Here is an 18,479-nt window from a genome sequence, read left to right as displayed (position 1 = left end):
CTGGAGGTGCCATTTACTCAACTTGACATTTCTAATGATGAGCGAATTTTTTCGCCACGCATGGATTCGCAGCGAATTTCCGCATTGGCAAATTGTTTCGCGAAACTTCAGTGAAAATTCACAGCGGAAAAATGCGGCACACAGAATGTTTTTTGTCGCGTGACAAATTGGTTGCGTCAAAAAAAGGACACGGTTGCATCAAATTGGGTGCGGACGTGCCAAAAAGGCGCGGTCGTGGCAAAAGAAGCTTGGGCAACAAAAAATAGACGTGGGCGACAAAAAAATAGACGCGGGTGACAAAAAAATAGACGTGGGCTACAAAAAAAATAGACACTGGCGACAAAATAAGACGCGGGTGACAAAATAAGACACGCAACAAATGCATTTCGCTAATTTTCTTGTCGTTACGCGAATTTTATGGCGAAACGGGACAGATTTGCTCATCACTAGACATTTCCCTTGGATTGGAGAGGTTTGTCCAATCCAATCTTTGTCTGTTCTTCTTTCCAGCACTATTGCCTCTCCCATGGCGCCTACACAATTTGTGCTAAATGTTCGTGTTTGTGAACATCAAGCTACAAGCCCAGGTTACCTGTTTCTCTCAGCCTATTGCTTGATGCTATTTAAGCCGTGTAATGTTCCCTTTGTTCTCTCTGGTCTGTCTATAGGCCACGCGCTTGCCCCCGGGCCGTATTCCCATTAGCACCTGAAAATTGGATAACGACGCCGAATGACAAATCCGTGTGACTCGCAATAAGGTGTTAATCCCTTTTCCTTTAATATCAGAGCAGTGTGTAATGATATTTAGGCCCTAGCAAAGTCTCCTGACGACGCCACTGGGGTTTGGCTGTAGGACCCGGCAACCGTCTAACATGATGTTGGGTGACTGGCGTAACCAGGGAAACAGACACAGGAATCTAATCTCACCCCAATAAGGCTCACGTTGTATAAGTGCGCAATCATTGCTCTAATCAATTAACGTTGATTCTTGTAGCCCAGTGATATATGGCCATCACTCTCGCTACAGCATAAGGGGAGGAACGGCCATAATTCAGCCGCAATGAGCTAAGTATTAATTGGGTGTCGGTATAAAATGGGAAAGTGGCGCGTCGGCGGAGGGGGACGCGGATGAGCGAATCTCTTGGCCGCTATTGACCTACCAGGAGACGACCGTGCCCTTTCCCTCAGCATTTGTCTATTCCAGTTTTCCCTATTGCGTGTCACGTTGATGTATTATTAAAAATTCATTTGCCGACCTTTCACCCTCCCCGGCAGATTAAACAATTTCACTTGGATGGCGTCGTTAGCGGCAGCGTTTAATGATGATTTCTCTCAAAGGCCACAGAGATTGGACTGGGAGGCAACGGATTTATGGCGCTATTATAACATAATCGTAAAGAGCCCGGCTCCACCTGTGCTTCCAGGTTGGAAATGAGCGGAGAGGGGATTCAGGGAGGAACGTTAACCCCCAGGGGGGCTTTTTAGGCAAGAAACTGGACTGTCGATGCTATATATATATATATATCTATAGGTGTCTGTGATATATACATAAACTTTATTAATAGGGATGAGCTAAATAGTTCTTTTTGGGTGGGTGGGAGGGTTGTACCACATTCCCTTCATGTCTATGAACTCTCCTGTGTCTGCAAGTGCTTTGAGTATATCAGAAGGTACTGGCGGCTGTGGCTGTAGAACTGTGGGGCGCAGTAGGTGCATCTCTGTAGCTACGGCTGCAAGTACATTCCACACATAAAGCTTTTATTCAGTGGGTGCCTCCATGGTTACTGAGGTGCTCCAGGTACATGGGATTGGATCCAACAGTTTGGGACATCTGCCATCCATCAAGGGATCAGAATCTGCTGTGTTTATAAGTAGTGATGAGCAAGGATTCACTGCAAAATTCTGCATAAAAATATCACCAAAACAAAAAAGTGGCCAACAAAAATGTGACCGAGACAAAAAAAGTTGCTGCAAAAAAATGTCCATTGACTTTAAAGCATTTGGAGTGAAAAAACACACCCATTGACAAAACAGTCCTCAAGGCAAAAAAGTCGCCGAGACAAAAAAGTCATCGAGACAAAAAAGTGGCCAAGACAAATGTGACAAAAAAAAAATGCCCATTGACTTTAATGCATTTGGAGTGAGAAAAAACGCCCATTGACAAAAAGTCCTCAAGAAAGAAAAGTTGCCAAGACAAAAAAGTCGCCAAGACAGAAAAGTCACCACAAAAAAACCTCCATTGACTTGAATGCATTTGGAGTGAGAAAAAATGCCCATTGACAAAAAAGTCCTCAAGACAAAAACGTTGCCAAGACAGAAAAGTTGCCAAGACAGAAAAGTCGCCAAGACAAAAAAGTCACCAAGAAAAATGTGACAAAAAAAGTTGCTGAGAAAAAACACCCATTGACAAAACAGTCACCAAGACAAAAAAGTTGCCTAGACAAAAAAGCCGCCACAAAAAAACAAACACCCAATGACTAAAAAGTTACGCGTAAAAATTTGTTGCACGTAAAAAAGTCGCCCATTGACATCAACGCATTTTACAATTGTTCATTGTTTTGTGAATTTTTCAATAGTTTCACAAATTTTTCCGTGAATCGCTCATCGCTGTTCATAAGTGGTGAACTGGGGTGGCACGTCTTTCAGAATCGCAGGCTAGGGGGTTCCAATGGGCTTAATGGGCATAAGATAGTAGAATGCCCTATACTTGCCTTCTATCTATGGCAGGGATGCCTCGCTTCCAAGAGCTCTGCGGTTATCCGCTGAAAAGTGCATTGCACACCAACACCCATGGGCAAAAATGCTCAATACTTACTGCCCCATAGAGATCTTGCTCTCGTGTCAATGGGATAAATAAATATAAAGAAATTATAGATATATATAGGTGTGCATTCAAGGAGCACACGTATGGGAACGTATAACCTTCCAGAAGAAAAGGTTCTCTTGAATCTACTCAAAAGTTGATGGCACAGGTCATCTCTTAAGGTCCCGAAGACCCACTCGGAAGCTTATCGGCCCATTTAGGGGCACTAACAACAGGCCTGCCTGACCCATATCTGGCCTGAAATTGGCCAGATATCGATAAGGCAGGTTAAAAAATCTAGTCGGATCAGGGACCGCATTGCCTAGTTGATGCGGTCCCCGAACTGACTTTGCCTATACCCGTCGTTATAATTCGATCGTTTGGCCCCAGGGCCAAACAACTGAAATAGCCTGAATTGGCCCGATATCGCCCACCCGTAGGTGAGGATATTGGGAGAAGATCTGCTCGCTTGGCGACATCGCCAAGTGAGTGGCTGTGGATGTGTATGGGCACCTTTAGGTGGCATCGTCCCATGGTGCATTTGGTGGATCTGATACAAACCTACGTCTAGCTAAGATGGGGACTCTTTTGAATATATTGACAGTCATTTCTGGTACTGCTGTACTCCCGCTTTTCCTACTCCATTGTCCCAAAGGAAGAAGAGGGATTCTGATAGCTGCCCAGTGCCCAGGACCCTAGTGCTGCTATGCACCAATGTTACCCAATGGGACACCTCATCCACCTACAATGCAAGCAGGGTCGGATTGGGCAGTGAAGGGCCCCCCGGGGATCCCGCCCCAGGGGCCCTGCAGATGCCCGTGCCCTTAGCCCCCCCCGAGGGGCCCCCCTAACCCCCCTAACCCCCCTCAGAGGGCCCCCCCACCCGACGTTCTCCCCCGAGCACGTAAAATTAATGCATCAGGGCAGGAGCGGTCAGGCAGGGGGAGCACCGCAAGGGTCTGGTCTGGGCCACCGGGGCCCACCGGGATTTTTCCCGGTGTCCCGCGGCCCAGTCCAACCCTGAATGCAAGCCATAAAAAGTGCTTATTATTATTATTGTTATCCTGGGTGAGTTCTGGTAAGTACATCGCTGATTCATTTATTCTGCAGCCCTGAGTCTGAGCCTCGTTACCAGTGCTTCTCCGCCGCTGATGATGTAGGAATTACTTATGGAAATCATAGAATCAGCGACCGCCGAGCGAGTTTCCATCATTCTGATTAGACTTTCACTTGCACTTAGATGAAATTCTTTGAAACTTTTTTTTTGCAGAAATCTCTTATTACTTTTCAAATGCCAGACGGGATTGATGGGGAATATATCGGATGCAGGCCCTTAAACGCAACGCGGAGAGCTCGGCTAATGATTCCTTATGGATCGGGAGCATTTAATAGTTTCAAAATGTTCTGCTCATACTCATAGAGCTGTCAGTTGGGGTTATTTCATTCCATCAAAATGACACCAAATGCCTTCCCTTCCCTCCTCCTCCATCGAGTGGAGTATTTACCCAATGTGTGCTTCTGCGCCGGCATTCGTATGTGCCGATTCGTGCCATCCTATGGTTTTGTTATTCATCCCTGGGGTCTACGGGGGAGCGAAGGTTTTATTTTAGATTTTTCTCAAACCTTGTCACAAAGCCAACTCTACTTCATTCATATGATTATGGCTCCTGAAGTTATTTGGAGATACATTTACGCTATAGGGATACATTGTTAAAGGGTCCGGGTTGTGTGGGGGCAAAATGAAAACCCCACCACCCAAATTACCACCCCTAGATCTACTGTAGATCACCCTTTAATACCCCCTGACAAATGGCCACTATAGTATAGGATTGAATGACTACAGCTTCACTAAAAACTGAAGTTAGATTCCCTCCTGGGGGCTTGATTAAATACAGAAACTCCTGTGACCCACACTCGTGGGAGACTTAACCACCTCCAGGCCTTACGCCCCACCACCACCATAGGCAACAAAAGAACAACCCACATACAGTATATGGAGGATGCTCCACCAGGTAACCACCTCTACTGCTCCCTTCCTTTCCCTCTTACTTGAATCTCTACCCCTTACCCATCTCGCTGACCACCTTGCAACCCTCCTTATCACCATCATGGCTACTCCAATTGGCACCATATTGGTCTAGGAGCCTCTGTACTTACCTAGGACTAGTTTTGGCCATATCATAAAAGGATTGGTACCCATAGCCAGATGAGCTCTGGGCATACTGTCTGTCCATCTGTGCATGAAGGGCCACCAGGGCCTGTTATGTCACATCTGCTCCATATGGGTATCAAAATCTTATCTGATTAGTCCAATAACTAACTAATTAGATGGGCCAATGTAGTGTTATCTTAATACAGGATCAAGAGGAACAAAAGTGGGGTTTCCAGTACCTGAATAGCTGCGGCTGACTCTGGTTATCTGTCCCAGATTTTTTCATGCCACCAGAATTGTTGCAACGATCAACCCAAAAGAATTGTCAATTATTTTGGCTCATTTTGGTCCATATTTATTGTCCCTCAGTAGCACCATGATCTGAACTCACACTCCCATACTGGGAGGGAAGACTCAGTTTGCAGTCCCCTATCAATAACTGAACTGGACAACTAACTTATTATTAGGTAACTTGGCCAATCATATAGTTACATAGGGTTGAAAAAAGACCAGAGTCCATCAAGTTCAACCCTTCCAAGTAAACCCAGCACCCACAACCTATACTTACCAATCTATACACTCACATACATAAACTATATATACAGCCACTAGTACTAACTGTAGGTATTAGTATCACAATAGCCTTGGATACTATCGGGTCTGGGAACTCATACAACATGGTCACGTTGACTGTTCCTAAGACCCACTCAACCCTTCCAACCCCCTGGCAACACAAACACTAGGGCTCTGTGTTTCTAATGGCCACTTGGTTGGAGGAAGCAATGCAGATAAGGAATAATCACATTGTTCAGTAGAGTATGAAGAGGGAGTCCCACGTATTATATTAAACCAAGAAAACAAGCCCCCCTTTAGTAGACCAACACTGAAAATGATGTTGGTTTGATATGGTTTGGTGTTTTCCCACCCCTCATCCTTTGTGTATTTCAGAGGAGTGAAGGCCAAGTCTTCCCTTGTTTTTCCGTCCCTAATATCTCTCTCCGCATTAACCTGCTTAGTTTCTTATTTTCTGCCTTCGGAATCACTTCTTTACAAGGGAAATTAGGATCACCTAAATAGGGCACGTAGTGTGCGCGGCAGGAATCAGAAACAGTAGGGTGTTGCGTAGTTGTAGCCTAATAATCATTCTCCCCATGCGTTTAGGGAGATGTCTGGAAGCCCCTGCTGGGGGAGCGCATTAAAGAGCAATGACTGGAGGAGGGTGGAAGGTTACAAGGTGGTCAATTGCATTTATGGAGCTCTCAAGTGGAAAGAACAATGTGCTGTGCTTACAGATGTCTGCCGCCCTGAGAGGAACATTCTACTGCAGCTTGCTCGGCGTTCTAATTCAATAAGGCATTATAGGTTGGAAATGAGGAGAAGCGCAGTAACGATTGTCATTCAGTAATAGCCCAGGTTGCCATGGACCTACGCAAGCTACAGTTACGTGCCATAGAATCTATACATCAGCCAAGGTGGATGTTTGCCATTTCTTGCATATCATGGAGATGTTCCTACAGCAGTCAGCTCTGCTAAATGGCCAATAATATACAAAAATAATGGGTTTTGTAGATATTTAGATCCCAAACTGGTAACATTTGTGTATATCATTGAGAAAAACTACTCCTGTCTCTATAAATAAGCAGCTGTGTAGGCCATTAAGATTGAAAAGGGCAATAGAACAAAATTGAAATAAACCCAATAGGGCTGTTCTGCCCCAATAAGGGGTAATTATATCTTAGTTGGGATCAAGTACAGGTACTGTTTTATTATTACAGAGAAAAGGGAATCATTTAACCATTAAATAAACCCAATAGGGCTGTTCTGCCCCCAATAAGGGGTAATTATATCTTAGTTGGGATCAAGTACAGGTACTGTTTTATTATTACAGAGAAAAGGGAATCATTTAACCATTAAATAAACCCAATAGGGCTGTTCTGCCCCAATAAGGGGTAATTATATCTTAGTTGGGATCAAGTACAGGTACTGTTTTATTATTACAGAGAAAAGGGAATCATTTAACCATTAAATAAACCCAATAGGGCTGTTCTGCCCCCAATAAGGGGTAATTATATCTTAGTTGGGATCAAGTACAGGTACTGTTTTATTATTACAGAGAAAAGGGAATCATTTAACCATTAAATAAACCCAATAGGGCTGTTCTGCCCCCAATAAGGGGTAATTATATCTTAGTTGGGATCAAGTACAGGTACTGTTTTATTATTACAGAGAAAAGGGAATCATTTAACCATGAAATAAACCCAATAGGGCTGTTCTGCCCCCAATAAGGGGTAATTATATCTTAGTTGGGATCAAGTACAGGTACTGTTTTATTATTACAGAGAAAAGGGAATCATTTAACCATGAAATAAACCCAATAGGGCTGTTCTGCCCCAATAAGGGGTAATTATATCTTAGTTGGGATCAAGTACAGGTACTGTTTTATTATTACAGAGAAAAAGGAAATCTATTTTCAAAATCTGAATTATTTGATTAAAATGGGGTCTATGGGAGACAGGCTTTCTGTAATTCGGCGCTTTCTGGATATCGGGTTTGCGGATAAGGGATCCCATACCTGTATTATAAATGTTTTAATACTCCCACCACAGCTTAATCTTGGACTGTTAGGGGGGTTATTTAATAAAAGGTGCCAAGTTTCCCCAGGAACAGTAACCCATAGCAACCAATCAGCAGGAAGCATTTACTGGTTGCCTGTTTAAAAGCAATCACCTTATTGGTTGTTGTTGGTTACTGCTCCTGGGCAAATTTAGCGCCTTTTATTACATATGGGGGGTTAATATTCTACTGCCCTGATTGGATACAGTTTATTTTGTTTCTGTTAAAGCCATAACAAGATGTTACTGAGCCCCACTGCAACATAGGACCCCAAAACTCTTTGGGAAGCATGATTATTACCAACATCACCCTTCCCCCCTCTGTATTCTTGAGTCCACTACGTTTATTGGGATATGTGCCCCCATATTTATACTTTCCTGTAAACGATAATCTACTGCTGGTGTCTGATTGGCTACAGATTCATCTTAGGTCATAAGGCTCTCATTGGCTAACAGTTGCTCAGGGGTTTCTGCTAATTCTTGCCTTTACTTTGCAGCAGTGTAACAGGGGGCGATGTTGCCGTATATGTGCGCCCCCATACCATTCACATCCAGGAGCAGCCGTGCCGTGGTTATGAGGGAAAACCATTCCTGGTGCAGCCAAAGGTCACTTTCTTGGACGCAAAGGTACGGAAATGTGTTGATACATTAACTTTAAAGCAATTTTCCCATGGGTCCCCAACATATTTGCACCCCATCACCCTAGACACACCCCAGTATGCCCCAAACCTGCCCATGGTTGGGTAAGTGCTATTCTGGGCTGCCTAGGTATATTATGTGTGCAAGAATGAGATCCATATATTACTTTAAACCATTGCCGGCTGGGAGCCTTCTACATTCTGCTCGGCAACACACGACAAGGCGTAGATTAAAGGGTAACTTACACATGTAAATAATACAGTTTAAGAAGTCAGGCCCCTTTAGTGCTTAAATGGCTTACAAACTACTAGTGGCTAGTGAGCGAATCTGTTGGCGAAAAATTTTTAAAACGCATTTGTCACATGTTTTTTTTGTTGCCCCCGTCTATTTTTTTTGTTGCCTGCATCTATTGTTTTGTCGCCCGCATCTATTTTTTTTTGTCGCCCAATTTTGATGTGCCCGCGCCTTTTTTTTGCGTGACCGCGCCCAGTTTGACTCATTTTTCCACGGTGAATTTTCACGGACGTTTCGTGAAACAATTCGCCAATGGTGAAATGCGGAAATTCGCTGCAAATCCATGCCTGGTGAAAAAATTCGCTCATCACTACTAGTGGCCACTAACAATATTTCTATTTAGCGCAAACTGCATAGTCTACTTCGTGTATGGTTACCAGTAGCTGTATCAGTCACCAAGTAGTTACAACTCGCCAGAGTTTGTATTCTGATGAAAACCTGAGGAAAGCCCTAGGCAACCCGGCCGGCCACCTCAACCCCCCTTCCCTCTGCTCTAAACAGCCTGGACTAGGGTTAGGCAGCAGAGGTACCCGTCTAACAGCCCCCACCGTTGCCCCCTGGGCAAGTGCCTCATCTACTGTAGCAACCCCTATTTCCAACCCCTATTTCTAACTTCTAAACTTGCGTTAAGTGCCATTGGATAAGATAAAACCAAGGATTGTGCCATTGGGTACAGTACAAATATCAGTGACTTGGTTCTTCAGGGCACCCTACTTATTAATAATTATTTAAGACACACTCCTCATTGCTAATGTCACTAGTACAACATACAATGACATTCTTGACAAGTCTGTGCTTCCTTGTTTCGTACGATATTCGGTGCGTGTATGGCAAGTCGGCGAGTCGACCGATATCGCAGGAAGCCGATCGGCCAGGTTAAAAGATTTTGATCGGGCGCCATAGAAGGTGTCTAACCAAAATCTGCCGTCAGGGCTGAATCGGCAGAAGGAGGTAGAAAGCCTATTGTTTCTACCTCCTTATCTGCTGTTTCAGCCCTGACGGTGTGTGGCGGATCTGACGATGATTCGTACGACCGATGGTCACACAAATCATCGTCGGATCGCCACGTGTGTGGCCACCTTAAGAGAAGACCATATAAATAGCTTTGGTGGCTTTGGAAGGGGATGTTTGGTAGGCAGGTTTGGTAGGCAGGTAGGCACATATTTTTGTCCATATTGTATTTTCTGAAATCCTAGCATGTTAGGACTCTTAAGATCTGTAGTTATTATTGTACATGTTCTTCCCATTGACCTTAAATTGTTACTGTATGGCCCCAAGAAATAGTATAACAGTAAATGTAGTTATATGTTCCAGCAGTTGTAGTTGTCTGGCCCATGAACAACCAGCTCCACACTGGGACATAAAAACCTCCTATAAACACATCCTTCCAAATTGGCAGGCAGCGCAGGGTTAAACGTAATGTCTTCTCCTAATCACCGCAGCAACAGCCCCGAATCCAGAGTGTGAGGCTTTTATATGAATTATAAAAAATGTTTTGGCGTGCCTGTATATGTTAATGCTAGCTCCGGCTTGTTTAAACGCGAGGCACTTCCGTATACATAAGGATTTTACAATACCCTCAGAGAAAGGAGAAAACGCTCGCAATTTCTGGGAAATGTTAACACAACTTTTACAAACTGTGAAAATGTTAGTTTTATTCTCTGAAGGTAGCGTTTATAAACACGAAAAAGTTTTAATACTTACATATTATAACAAAGTCAACCGAGGAAATGTGGCTACTGTTTCACATCACCTCTCACCAAAAATCTACTTATATATATGAACGTGGTCTGGTAGAATGTTCTACAGAATTGTTATGGTGTCACCCAGTCAGGCAGTGACTTGTGCGGGGACCCTAATAGGCTAAAAGTGGTGTTGCTTACTAATCTCAGCTAGTGATGGTCGAAATGTTTCACCAGGCATGGATTTTCAGCGAATTTCCACGTTTCGCCATTGGCAGATTGTTTCGCGAAACAGATGAAAAAGTTTGCCACGGAAAAATTTGCAGCACATCCAAAAATTGTCGCCTGCGTCGAAAGAATAGTCGCGCAACAAACAAAAATACTTGCGGGTGCCAAAAGAATAGCCGTTGGCGACAAAATAATAGCCGCGTAACAATAGAATAGCTGCGAGCGACAAAAGAATAGCAGTGGGCGACAAAAGAATGGCCGTGCGACAAACAGTGGGCGACAAAAGAATAGCCGTGCGACAAACAGTGGGCGACAAAAGAATAGCCGTGTGCGACAAAAGAATAGCAGTTGGCGACAAAAGAATAGCTGTGGGCGACAAAAGAATAGCCGTGCGACAAACAGTGGGCGACAAAAGAATAGCCGTGGGCGACAAAAGAATAGCAGTGGGCGACAAAAGAATAGCAGTGGGCGACAAAAGAATAGCTGTGGGCGACAAAAGAATAGCCGTGGGCGACAAAAGAATAGCAGTGGGCGACAAAAGAATAGCTGTGGGCGACAAAAGAATAGCCGTGCGACAAACAGTGGGCGACAAAAGAATAGCCGTGGGCGACAAAAGAATAGCCGTGGGCGACAAAAGAATAGCTGTGGGCGACAAAAGAATAGCCGTGGGCGACAAAAGAATAGTCGCAGGCGACAATTTTTTTTGACGCGTGACATTTTCGCCATTTCGCTAATTTTTTGAAGGATTCGTGAATTTTTCTTCCTCTGGATCAACTAGCAGTTAGGCAGGTTATATATAGGCATTATGGTTGAACGTGATGGACGTGTGTCTTTTTTCAACCCAACTTACTATGTTACTATATTACATTACTGGATTTCTCAAGCTATTTCTTGTTCTTTGTCACATGGTATAAAGTGGAAAATGTCCTGGACTAGATCATCATTTCAGCTTTAAAGTGGAGCCAGTTGATAACACTGTGATGGCAGTAAGGCTGAGGGCCCCCGGGGAGATTAGTCGCCCACGGTTTAATCTCTGCTACTGTGGAGAGAAGGAGGAAACTGTGCAACTTTCCAAAAACGAAGTGATGGGTCTGCCGTTCCACTGGTGGCCTCACTTTATTCCTGGTGGAAAGGCATTTCAGGGATATTAGTCACCCCCGGTAGTAGAGATTTAACCACGAGTGACTAATCTCCCTGTGGGTCATCAGCCTAAGAGAGCTTGGTAGGTAATGGAATATGTAGGTCTACTCTCTTCTCTTTTTCCAAGAATAAAAAAATTAAATTTCAAAAATAATAAATCTGCCTATAATAGTAGGGTAGGAGGAACCTCCCGGTATTGCTACAATGTGCTTTTATATGACTGGAAAAAATGATAATGTTTTTAACTATAGGGAAAAAGAGTGGAAAACGTGGGCCATCCTTCCAACCCTTGGTATTTATCGGTTCAGCTCAAGAATTCAGCTATTTCAGCACTTAAAGGTAATTTGTGTTATTATTTCATTGAAAGTGGAAGAAAATGCCAAGAGTCAGATCTATTCAGGGCTTTGTGCTTATGAGACAGACTGTAGGCTGAGCAATGTGGGGAGGAAGCCCTATACAATGCCAGGTCTTTTGGGCTTCAATGATCTGTGCCTTCCCCTTAAGCACAATGGAAGAAGAAAGCAGTAGCCTGGCATGTGGGGCAAATATATAGATAGGCACAGTCTGACACAAGCATTTTGTATATTGGCATCTTAATGGGCACAATTCTGCTCCCATTTCGTGTTTATCTCTCATGATAAATGAGCCCTTGTATCTTAATTGGGCACACATGGTATCATCAACTTATGTGGCAAGATCAACAAAAAGGGGAACTTTACCTGATTTGTTCACCAATGGGAGGGCCAAGTCAGGATGATATGATTGTTTGGCCCCCAGACCAATGATCAGATCATTATAGAGGGTCTATGGTGACCCACTGGAACAGGACTGCATTAACGTGCCGATTCAGTCCTCTCCCGATGGGCTTTTCATACCTGGTGTGCTGCTTTGGTCCTCCCCCAGTGGGATTTTTAAACCCGATGAGCCAATTCGGTCCTCTCCTTATGGGATTTTCATACCTTTTGAGTTGCTTTGGTCCTCCCCCAGTGGGCTTTTCAAACTCAATGAGCCAATTTGGTCCTCTCCCAGTGGGCTTTTCAAACTCAATGAGCCAATTTGGTCCTCTCCTTATGGGCTTTTCATACCTTTTGAGCTGCCTTGGTCCTCCCCGATGGGGTTTTCAAACCTGATGAGCCAATTCAGTCCTTTCCTGATTGGCTTTTCATACCTGATGAGCTGCTTTGGTCCTCCCCTTGTGGGTTTTTTAAACCCGCTGAACCAATTTGGTCCTCTCCTTATGGGCTTTTCATACCTGATAAGCTGCTTTGGTCCTCCCCCCAGTGGGTTTTTTAAACCCGCTGAACCAATTTGGTCCTCTCCTTATGGGCTTTTCATACCTGATGAGCTGCCTTGGTCCTCCCCGATGGGGTTTTCAAACCTGATGAGCCAATTCAGTCCTTTCCTGATGGGCTTTTCATACCTGATGAGCTGCTTTGGTCCTCCCCCAGTGGGGTTTTTAAACCCGATGGGCCAATTTGGTCTTCTCCTTATAGCCTTTTCATACCCAATGAGCTGCTTTGGTCCTCCCCCAGTGGGATTTTTAAACCCAATGAGCCAATTTGGTCTTCTCCCAATGGGCTTTTCATACCTGAGAGAGAACTTTGGTCCTCCCCCCAGTGGGTTTTTCAAACCTGATGAGCCAATTTGGTCCTCTCCTGATGGTCTTTTCATACCTGATGAACCATATCCACTAGTTTTTGGTCAGATATTGATTGGACGGGACATCCTACAGGTCCCGTACACTGGTATTCAAAGACACCCACTATGGGGCTGAGTTGGCAGCTTTTATTGGCCAGTGCTTGGCCAGCTTAACATTTCTAAAATATATATGAATATAATTATATTTAAAGGGGATTACATTAGTATTAAATTAGCTTTTCCTAACGACTCTATGTTTATGCCATCGGTTACCCTTATGGTTCTGACAATTACGACAACTACACTGGTTAAATATATTTCATTTCCTACCCAATTACCCCCAGGGGAGGTTATTGTAATTCTGTGCTTACTTCCCCCGCCTCATAAGAAAATATTACCCTTAAAGCAGAAAAAAAAAGCAACAATTAAGGTAAGTAAAATCAAACATGTTTTGCATTGCTGAACGGCTGCTCCGTGTATATACCCAGGAATTATAGCCAACAATATCCTTCCTCTTATCCAAAATGAAGCACGCAGCTGTTGCGATGTTGCGGCTTTTATGGGTTTATGGCGTTTCCCTAGTAGCGGCGCCTTAGCAACGACAACACGAGGCATTTAATCACAGTTAGTCGATGTGCGAGCCATTTGCCAACACGAGGAGCCAAGCGACTTGATGGAGCGCCGTTGAGCCTCAGATTGACTTGCCTTTGTATTAACTACAATCTTGCATCGAAAAACCTTCATTAAGGCTCTTAGAAAACTATAAAAGCGAGAGATTTAGAAGCGCGCGTTCTTAAAGATGAAATAGTCTGTTCCGAGCGCGAAAATCTTCCTCCGGGGCTCATATGCTCAGAATAACAATTTACAGCGCATTTGAATACAATTGTCTTGATCTATAAACTGTGCGCTAAAGGAAGATCCGTTCCCATTCCTGCTGCCTAGTCCCTTCCCAAAATATATTTTTTTTACAATATATATGTCACAATCTAATTCCAAAAAAAATTCAAAACTATAACTGTAAAAATCTGCCTTCCATATTGCTCAAATAGGGATTCAAAACAGATCACTAACAGCGATGAGCGATATTATTTGGCAGGTATGGGTTCGCTGCAAAATTCCGCATTTCGCCATTGGCAAATATTTTTTGGCTAAATGCGAACAAAAGTTCGTTGCGTGAGGAACAAGTCGCAGAGAAAAAGTTACTGTCACATCTAGGAATGCCCCGAATCACGGATTCGGTTAGGGATTCGGGCCGAATCCAGCCTTTTTTTGGCCAAATCCACGGTCCCGGGTGAACCATATCCCAGGGCCGGAACTAGGGGTAGGCAGAAGAGGCAGCTGCCTAGGGCGCAACGACTGGGGGACGCCAGACAGGAGCCTTTCCTGCCTACCCCTAGCTCCTTTTTCATTGCCCCCACTGCTTGTCATTACGCGGTGGGGGCAATGAAGTATCGCGTAGACGCCGCCCCCCTACCCCCCCGGAACTGCGCATGCGAGCTGAAACGCGGGGGGGGGGGAGGAAAGGTGCACAGCACGTGGCAACTTTTGCTGCCAAAAGTATTCGGTTTGGGATTCGGCAGAATCCATCAGGGCAGGTTCAGGGGTTTGGCTGAACCCAAAAAAGTGGGTTTGGTGCATCCCTAGTCACATCAAATAAGTCACGCCTGTGTCAAAAAGTTGCTTGCATCAAAAAAGTCACACAGTAGCCGAATTCCGCAAAATTGCACGAAATTTTCATTAATTGTTACTGTTTAAAGGTAGCAACGAGCAATATTTTCTCCCAGGCATGGACTCGCTGTGTTTCGCTATTGGCGGTTTTTTTTTTAGCAAAACGGGTGCAAAAATTCGCAGTGGAAAAAAATGCGCGGTGCAACAAAAAAAATTGCACACATCAAAAAAAATTGTCGCACACAACATTTTTTTTGACGGGCACAACTATTATTTTGACGAGCTGCATTTTTCGTGTTTCGCTAATTTTTCACCATTTCACAAACTTTTTCACAGTTTCAGGGAGAGTTTCGCTCAGCACTATTTATAGGAGAACTAAACCCTAAAACTAAATATGGCTAGAGGTCGCCAAGCGAGCGGATCTTCTCCCACCTACGGGTGGGCGATATCAGGCAAATTTAGGCTAATTCGGTTGTTTGTCCCTGGGGCCCAACGATTGAATTATAACGACGGTAATGGCGCAGTCGGTTTGGGGACCCAATGCAGTCCCCGATCCGACTAAATCTTTTTAACCTGCCCGATCGATATCTGGTCGATTTTCAGTGCCCATACATGGGCAGATAAGCTGCCGAATCTGTCTTTTTACATGACGGTGCCCATTTTGCACGCCCGCGCCCAATTTGACGTGTCCGCGAGTTTTTTTGACGCTCGAGGAATTTATGTGGAAGTTTCGCAAAACAATTTGCCTGTATAGCTGCTCCTGTTCCAAATTGAGAGCTGCTGAGCCCAGGGGGATGCAGGGGAACTGTGGAGCTACCCCCACCTCCAAACCAAGTGCTAGCTCTACGGTTCCAACAGTGGCCGGCACCAATAAGCACATGGTAGTTGCATTTGGAAGTGCACATTGCCCTTTATGTCTGTGGTAATTAAATGACACCTAATTAGTTGTATTTCTACCCTACTTTTTTTTGTTCTTTAGTTCTCCTTTAAAAAGTATTTTCGGGTGTGGAGGGCTGGTTAGTGATGAGCAAATCTGTCCCATTTCGCTTCGCCATAAAATTTGCGAAACGGCAAGAAAATTTGTGAAGTGCATTTGTTATGCAACTTTTTTGTCGCCCCCATCTTTTTTTTGTCGCCCGCGTCTATTTTTTGTCGCCCGTACTTTTTTTACGCGACCGCGCCCAGTTTTGACACGACCGCGCCCCTTTTTTGACACGTCCGCACCCTTTTTTGACGCGTCCGCACCCTTTTTTGACGCGACTGCGCCCAATTTGCGAAGCGACAAAAAAATTTTGTGCGGTGAATTTTCACGGAAGTTTGGCGAAACGCGGAAATTCGCTGCGAATCCATGCCTGCCGAAAAAATTCACTCATCAATAGTTATGGCAGGAAAAGGAGTGGGGGAGAGTTAGTAAAGGTAGAGAAAGGGGCGTAACATTATTATTAAAATTGGAAGCAAATGAAACGTTTGCACAGTGTTCATTCCTCTTCTTTTGTTTGGAATTTGAAAGACCTCCGCCATAATTCTGGTTCCTTTAGCATCACGTTGCCACGGAAACCCCCAGCTTGACTGACGGCTGGAAGCATATAAGTCCTTATACATTCTGCAGATGAGGACTTCTGGAATTCAGCGATAACAGTCTCCCTATGTCGAATAACGGACCCATCAGACGTGCAGAAATGCAATATCGCTGTCATTTCTTTTCAAATGCAGGACATGATGGCGCTTTACTTCAGCACGGCGAAAGGTCATTTTGAGAGAGAATATGGGGATTTAAGCAAAATTCATAGATCTGCGCTGCATCTCTCTCCCTGGATCTGGGAAGAAAAATAAAGTTCTTGGTATATTGCATTTGCATAAACCTAGAATGTATTGTTTTTTCTGTGCTCATGTCAAGACGTATAAGGGTTTATTACAAACACCATGGCAGGGTGCAAAGTGCTAAATACAGGGGCAAACCACCATCTTTTTTGCACTTTCCCCCTGCCCCCATGACCACCCAAAGGCACAGGTTCTAGAGTGTAAGGATCCAGATGTATACAATGCTGCCTACAGTGTTAATAAGGGCCGGCTGGGGACATACCTAGACATTCTCCATCCCACCAGTGGGGTCAGAGTCATTTATCAAAGCCTTTCCCCACTTTTACTACATTTTATCCCATAGACCAGTGGTTCTCAACCTTCCTAATGCCGTGACCCTTTAATACAATTCCTCATGTTGTGGTGACCCCCAACCATAAAATTATTCCTGAGACCATCGGAAATGTGTGTTTTCCAATGGTCTCAGGCAACCCCTGTGAAAGGGTCGTTCAACCCCCAAAGGGGTCCCGACCCACAGGTTGAGAACCGCTGCTGTAGACTGAGGCAAAAAAAAACTTTTTTTCACTATGGAAACCTTATTGCCCTAAACCTCTTATTCACAGTTACTGTTTCTAGAAGTAACATCTGAACAAGATCTATTCATTGATATAATGAGTTTTTCATGGATGAGCAGCAGTCCCCAAACCTAACCTCACCTATGGCATTACACCCTGGAGAGGTGGAAATGGTATTTCTGAAGGGATGAATCTTGCTGGAGGTCTAGCAGACTACTCTGGGTTTGGTGGGAACTGGGACCTGCCTCCCTGTGTTAATGGCAACTGTGAAATATGGTGGAGGAACACACACATCCCACCTTTGAATTTCTTTTTACTGGTATGTTGGGGGGGGGGGGGGTGGCAAAAGGGGGTGGGTGATGATTTCAATGGGGGTGTGGTTGGGCAGGGGTGGAGTTATGATGCATCGGGAAGCTAAAGAGGGGATATCAGAGAAGGGAAAAGTTGAGATTGGGGCTGGTTGAGGGCTTTGGTGGGCAGGCCAGGAGCTAAATTAAGGGATACTACAGACTAACCAGTGTTTACATTGCCAGTAAATTGGTAATACAGGTATGGGATCCCTTATCCGGAAACCCATTATCCAGAAAGTTCCGAATTACAGAAAGGCCGTCTCCCATAGACTCCATTATAAGAAAATAATTTTAAATTTTAAAAATGATTTCTTTTTTCTCTGTAGTAATAAAACAGTACCTGTACTTGATCCCAACTAAGATATAATTACCCCTTATTGGGGGCAGAACAGCCCTATTGGGTTTATTTAATGGTTAAATGATTCCCTTTTCTCTGTAATAATAAAACAGTACCTGTACTTGATCCCAACTAAGATATAATTACCCCTTATTGGGGGCAGAACAGTCCTATTGGGTTTATTTAATGGTTAAATGATTCCCTTTTCTCTGTAATAATAAAACAGTACCTGTACTTGATCCCAACTAAGATATAATTACCCCTTATTGGGGGCAGAACAGTCCTATTGGGTTTATTTAATGGTTAAATGATTCCCTTTTCTCTGTAATAATAAAACAGTACCTGTACTTGATCCCAACTAAGATATAATTACCCCTTATTGGGGGCAGAACAGTCCTATTGGGTTTATTTCATGGTTAAATGATTCCCTTTTCTCTGTAATAATAAAACAGTACCTGTACTTGATCCCAACTAAGATATAATTACCCCTTATTGGGGGCAGAACAGCCCTATTGGGTTTATTTCATGGTTAAATGATTCCCTTTTCTCTGTAATAATAAA

General features: G+C 44.0%; 1 protein-coding gene across 1 annotated transcript in view; it reads left to right on the top strand.

Annotated features, from left to right (window-relative positions):
• Positions 1 to 18,479, top strand: part of pkhd1 (PKHD1, fibrocystin/polyductin) — a 301,224-nt gene that overhangs the window by 262,234 nt on the left and 20,511 nt on the right. The window contains exons 61-62 of the mRNA XM_002933603.4: positions 8,065 to 8,194; positions 11,802 to 11,889. Of these exons, the coding sequence (XP_002933649.4) occupies positions 8,065 to 8,194; positions 11,802 to 11,889 (218 nt within the window). The remainder of the gene's footprint in view (positions 1 to 8,064; positions 8,195 to 11,801; positions 11,890 to 18,479) is intronic.

This window comes from Xenopus tropicalis, chromosome 5 (assembly GCF_000004195.4).
Source record: "Xenopus tropicalis strain Nigerian chromosome 5, UCB_Xtro_10.0, whole genome shotgun sequence".
NCBI lineage: Eukaryota > Metazoa > Chordata > Amphibia > Anura > Pipidae > Xenopus > Xenopus tropicalis.
The sequence above is the reverse complement of the archived record's forward strand: the minus strand, read 5'-3'. Positions and strand labels throughout refer to the sequence as shown.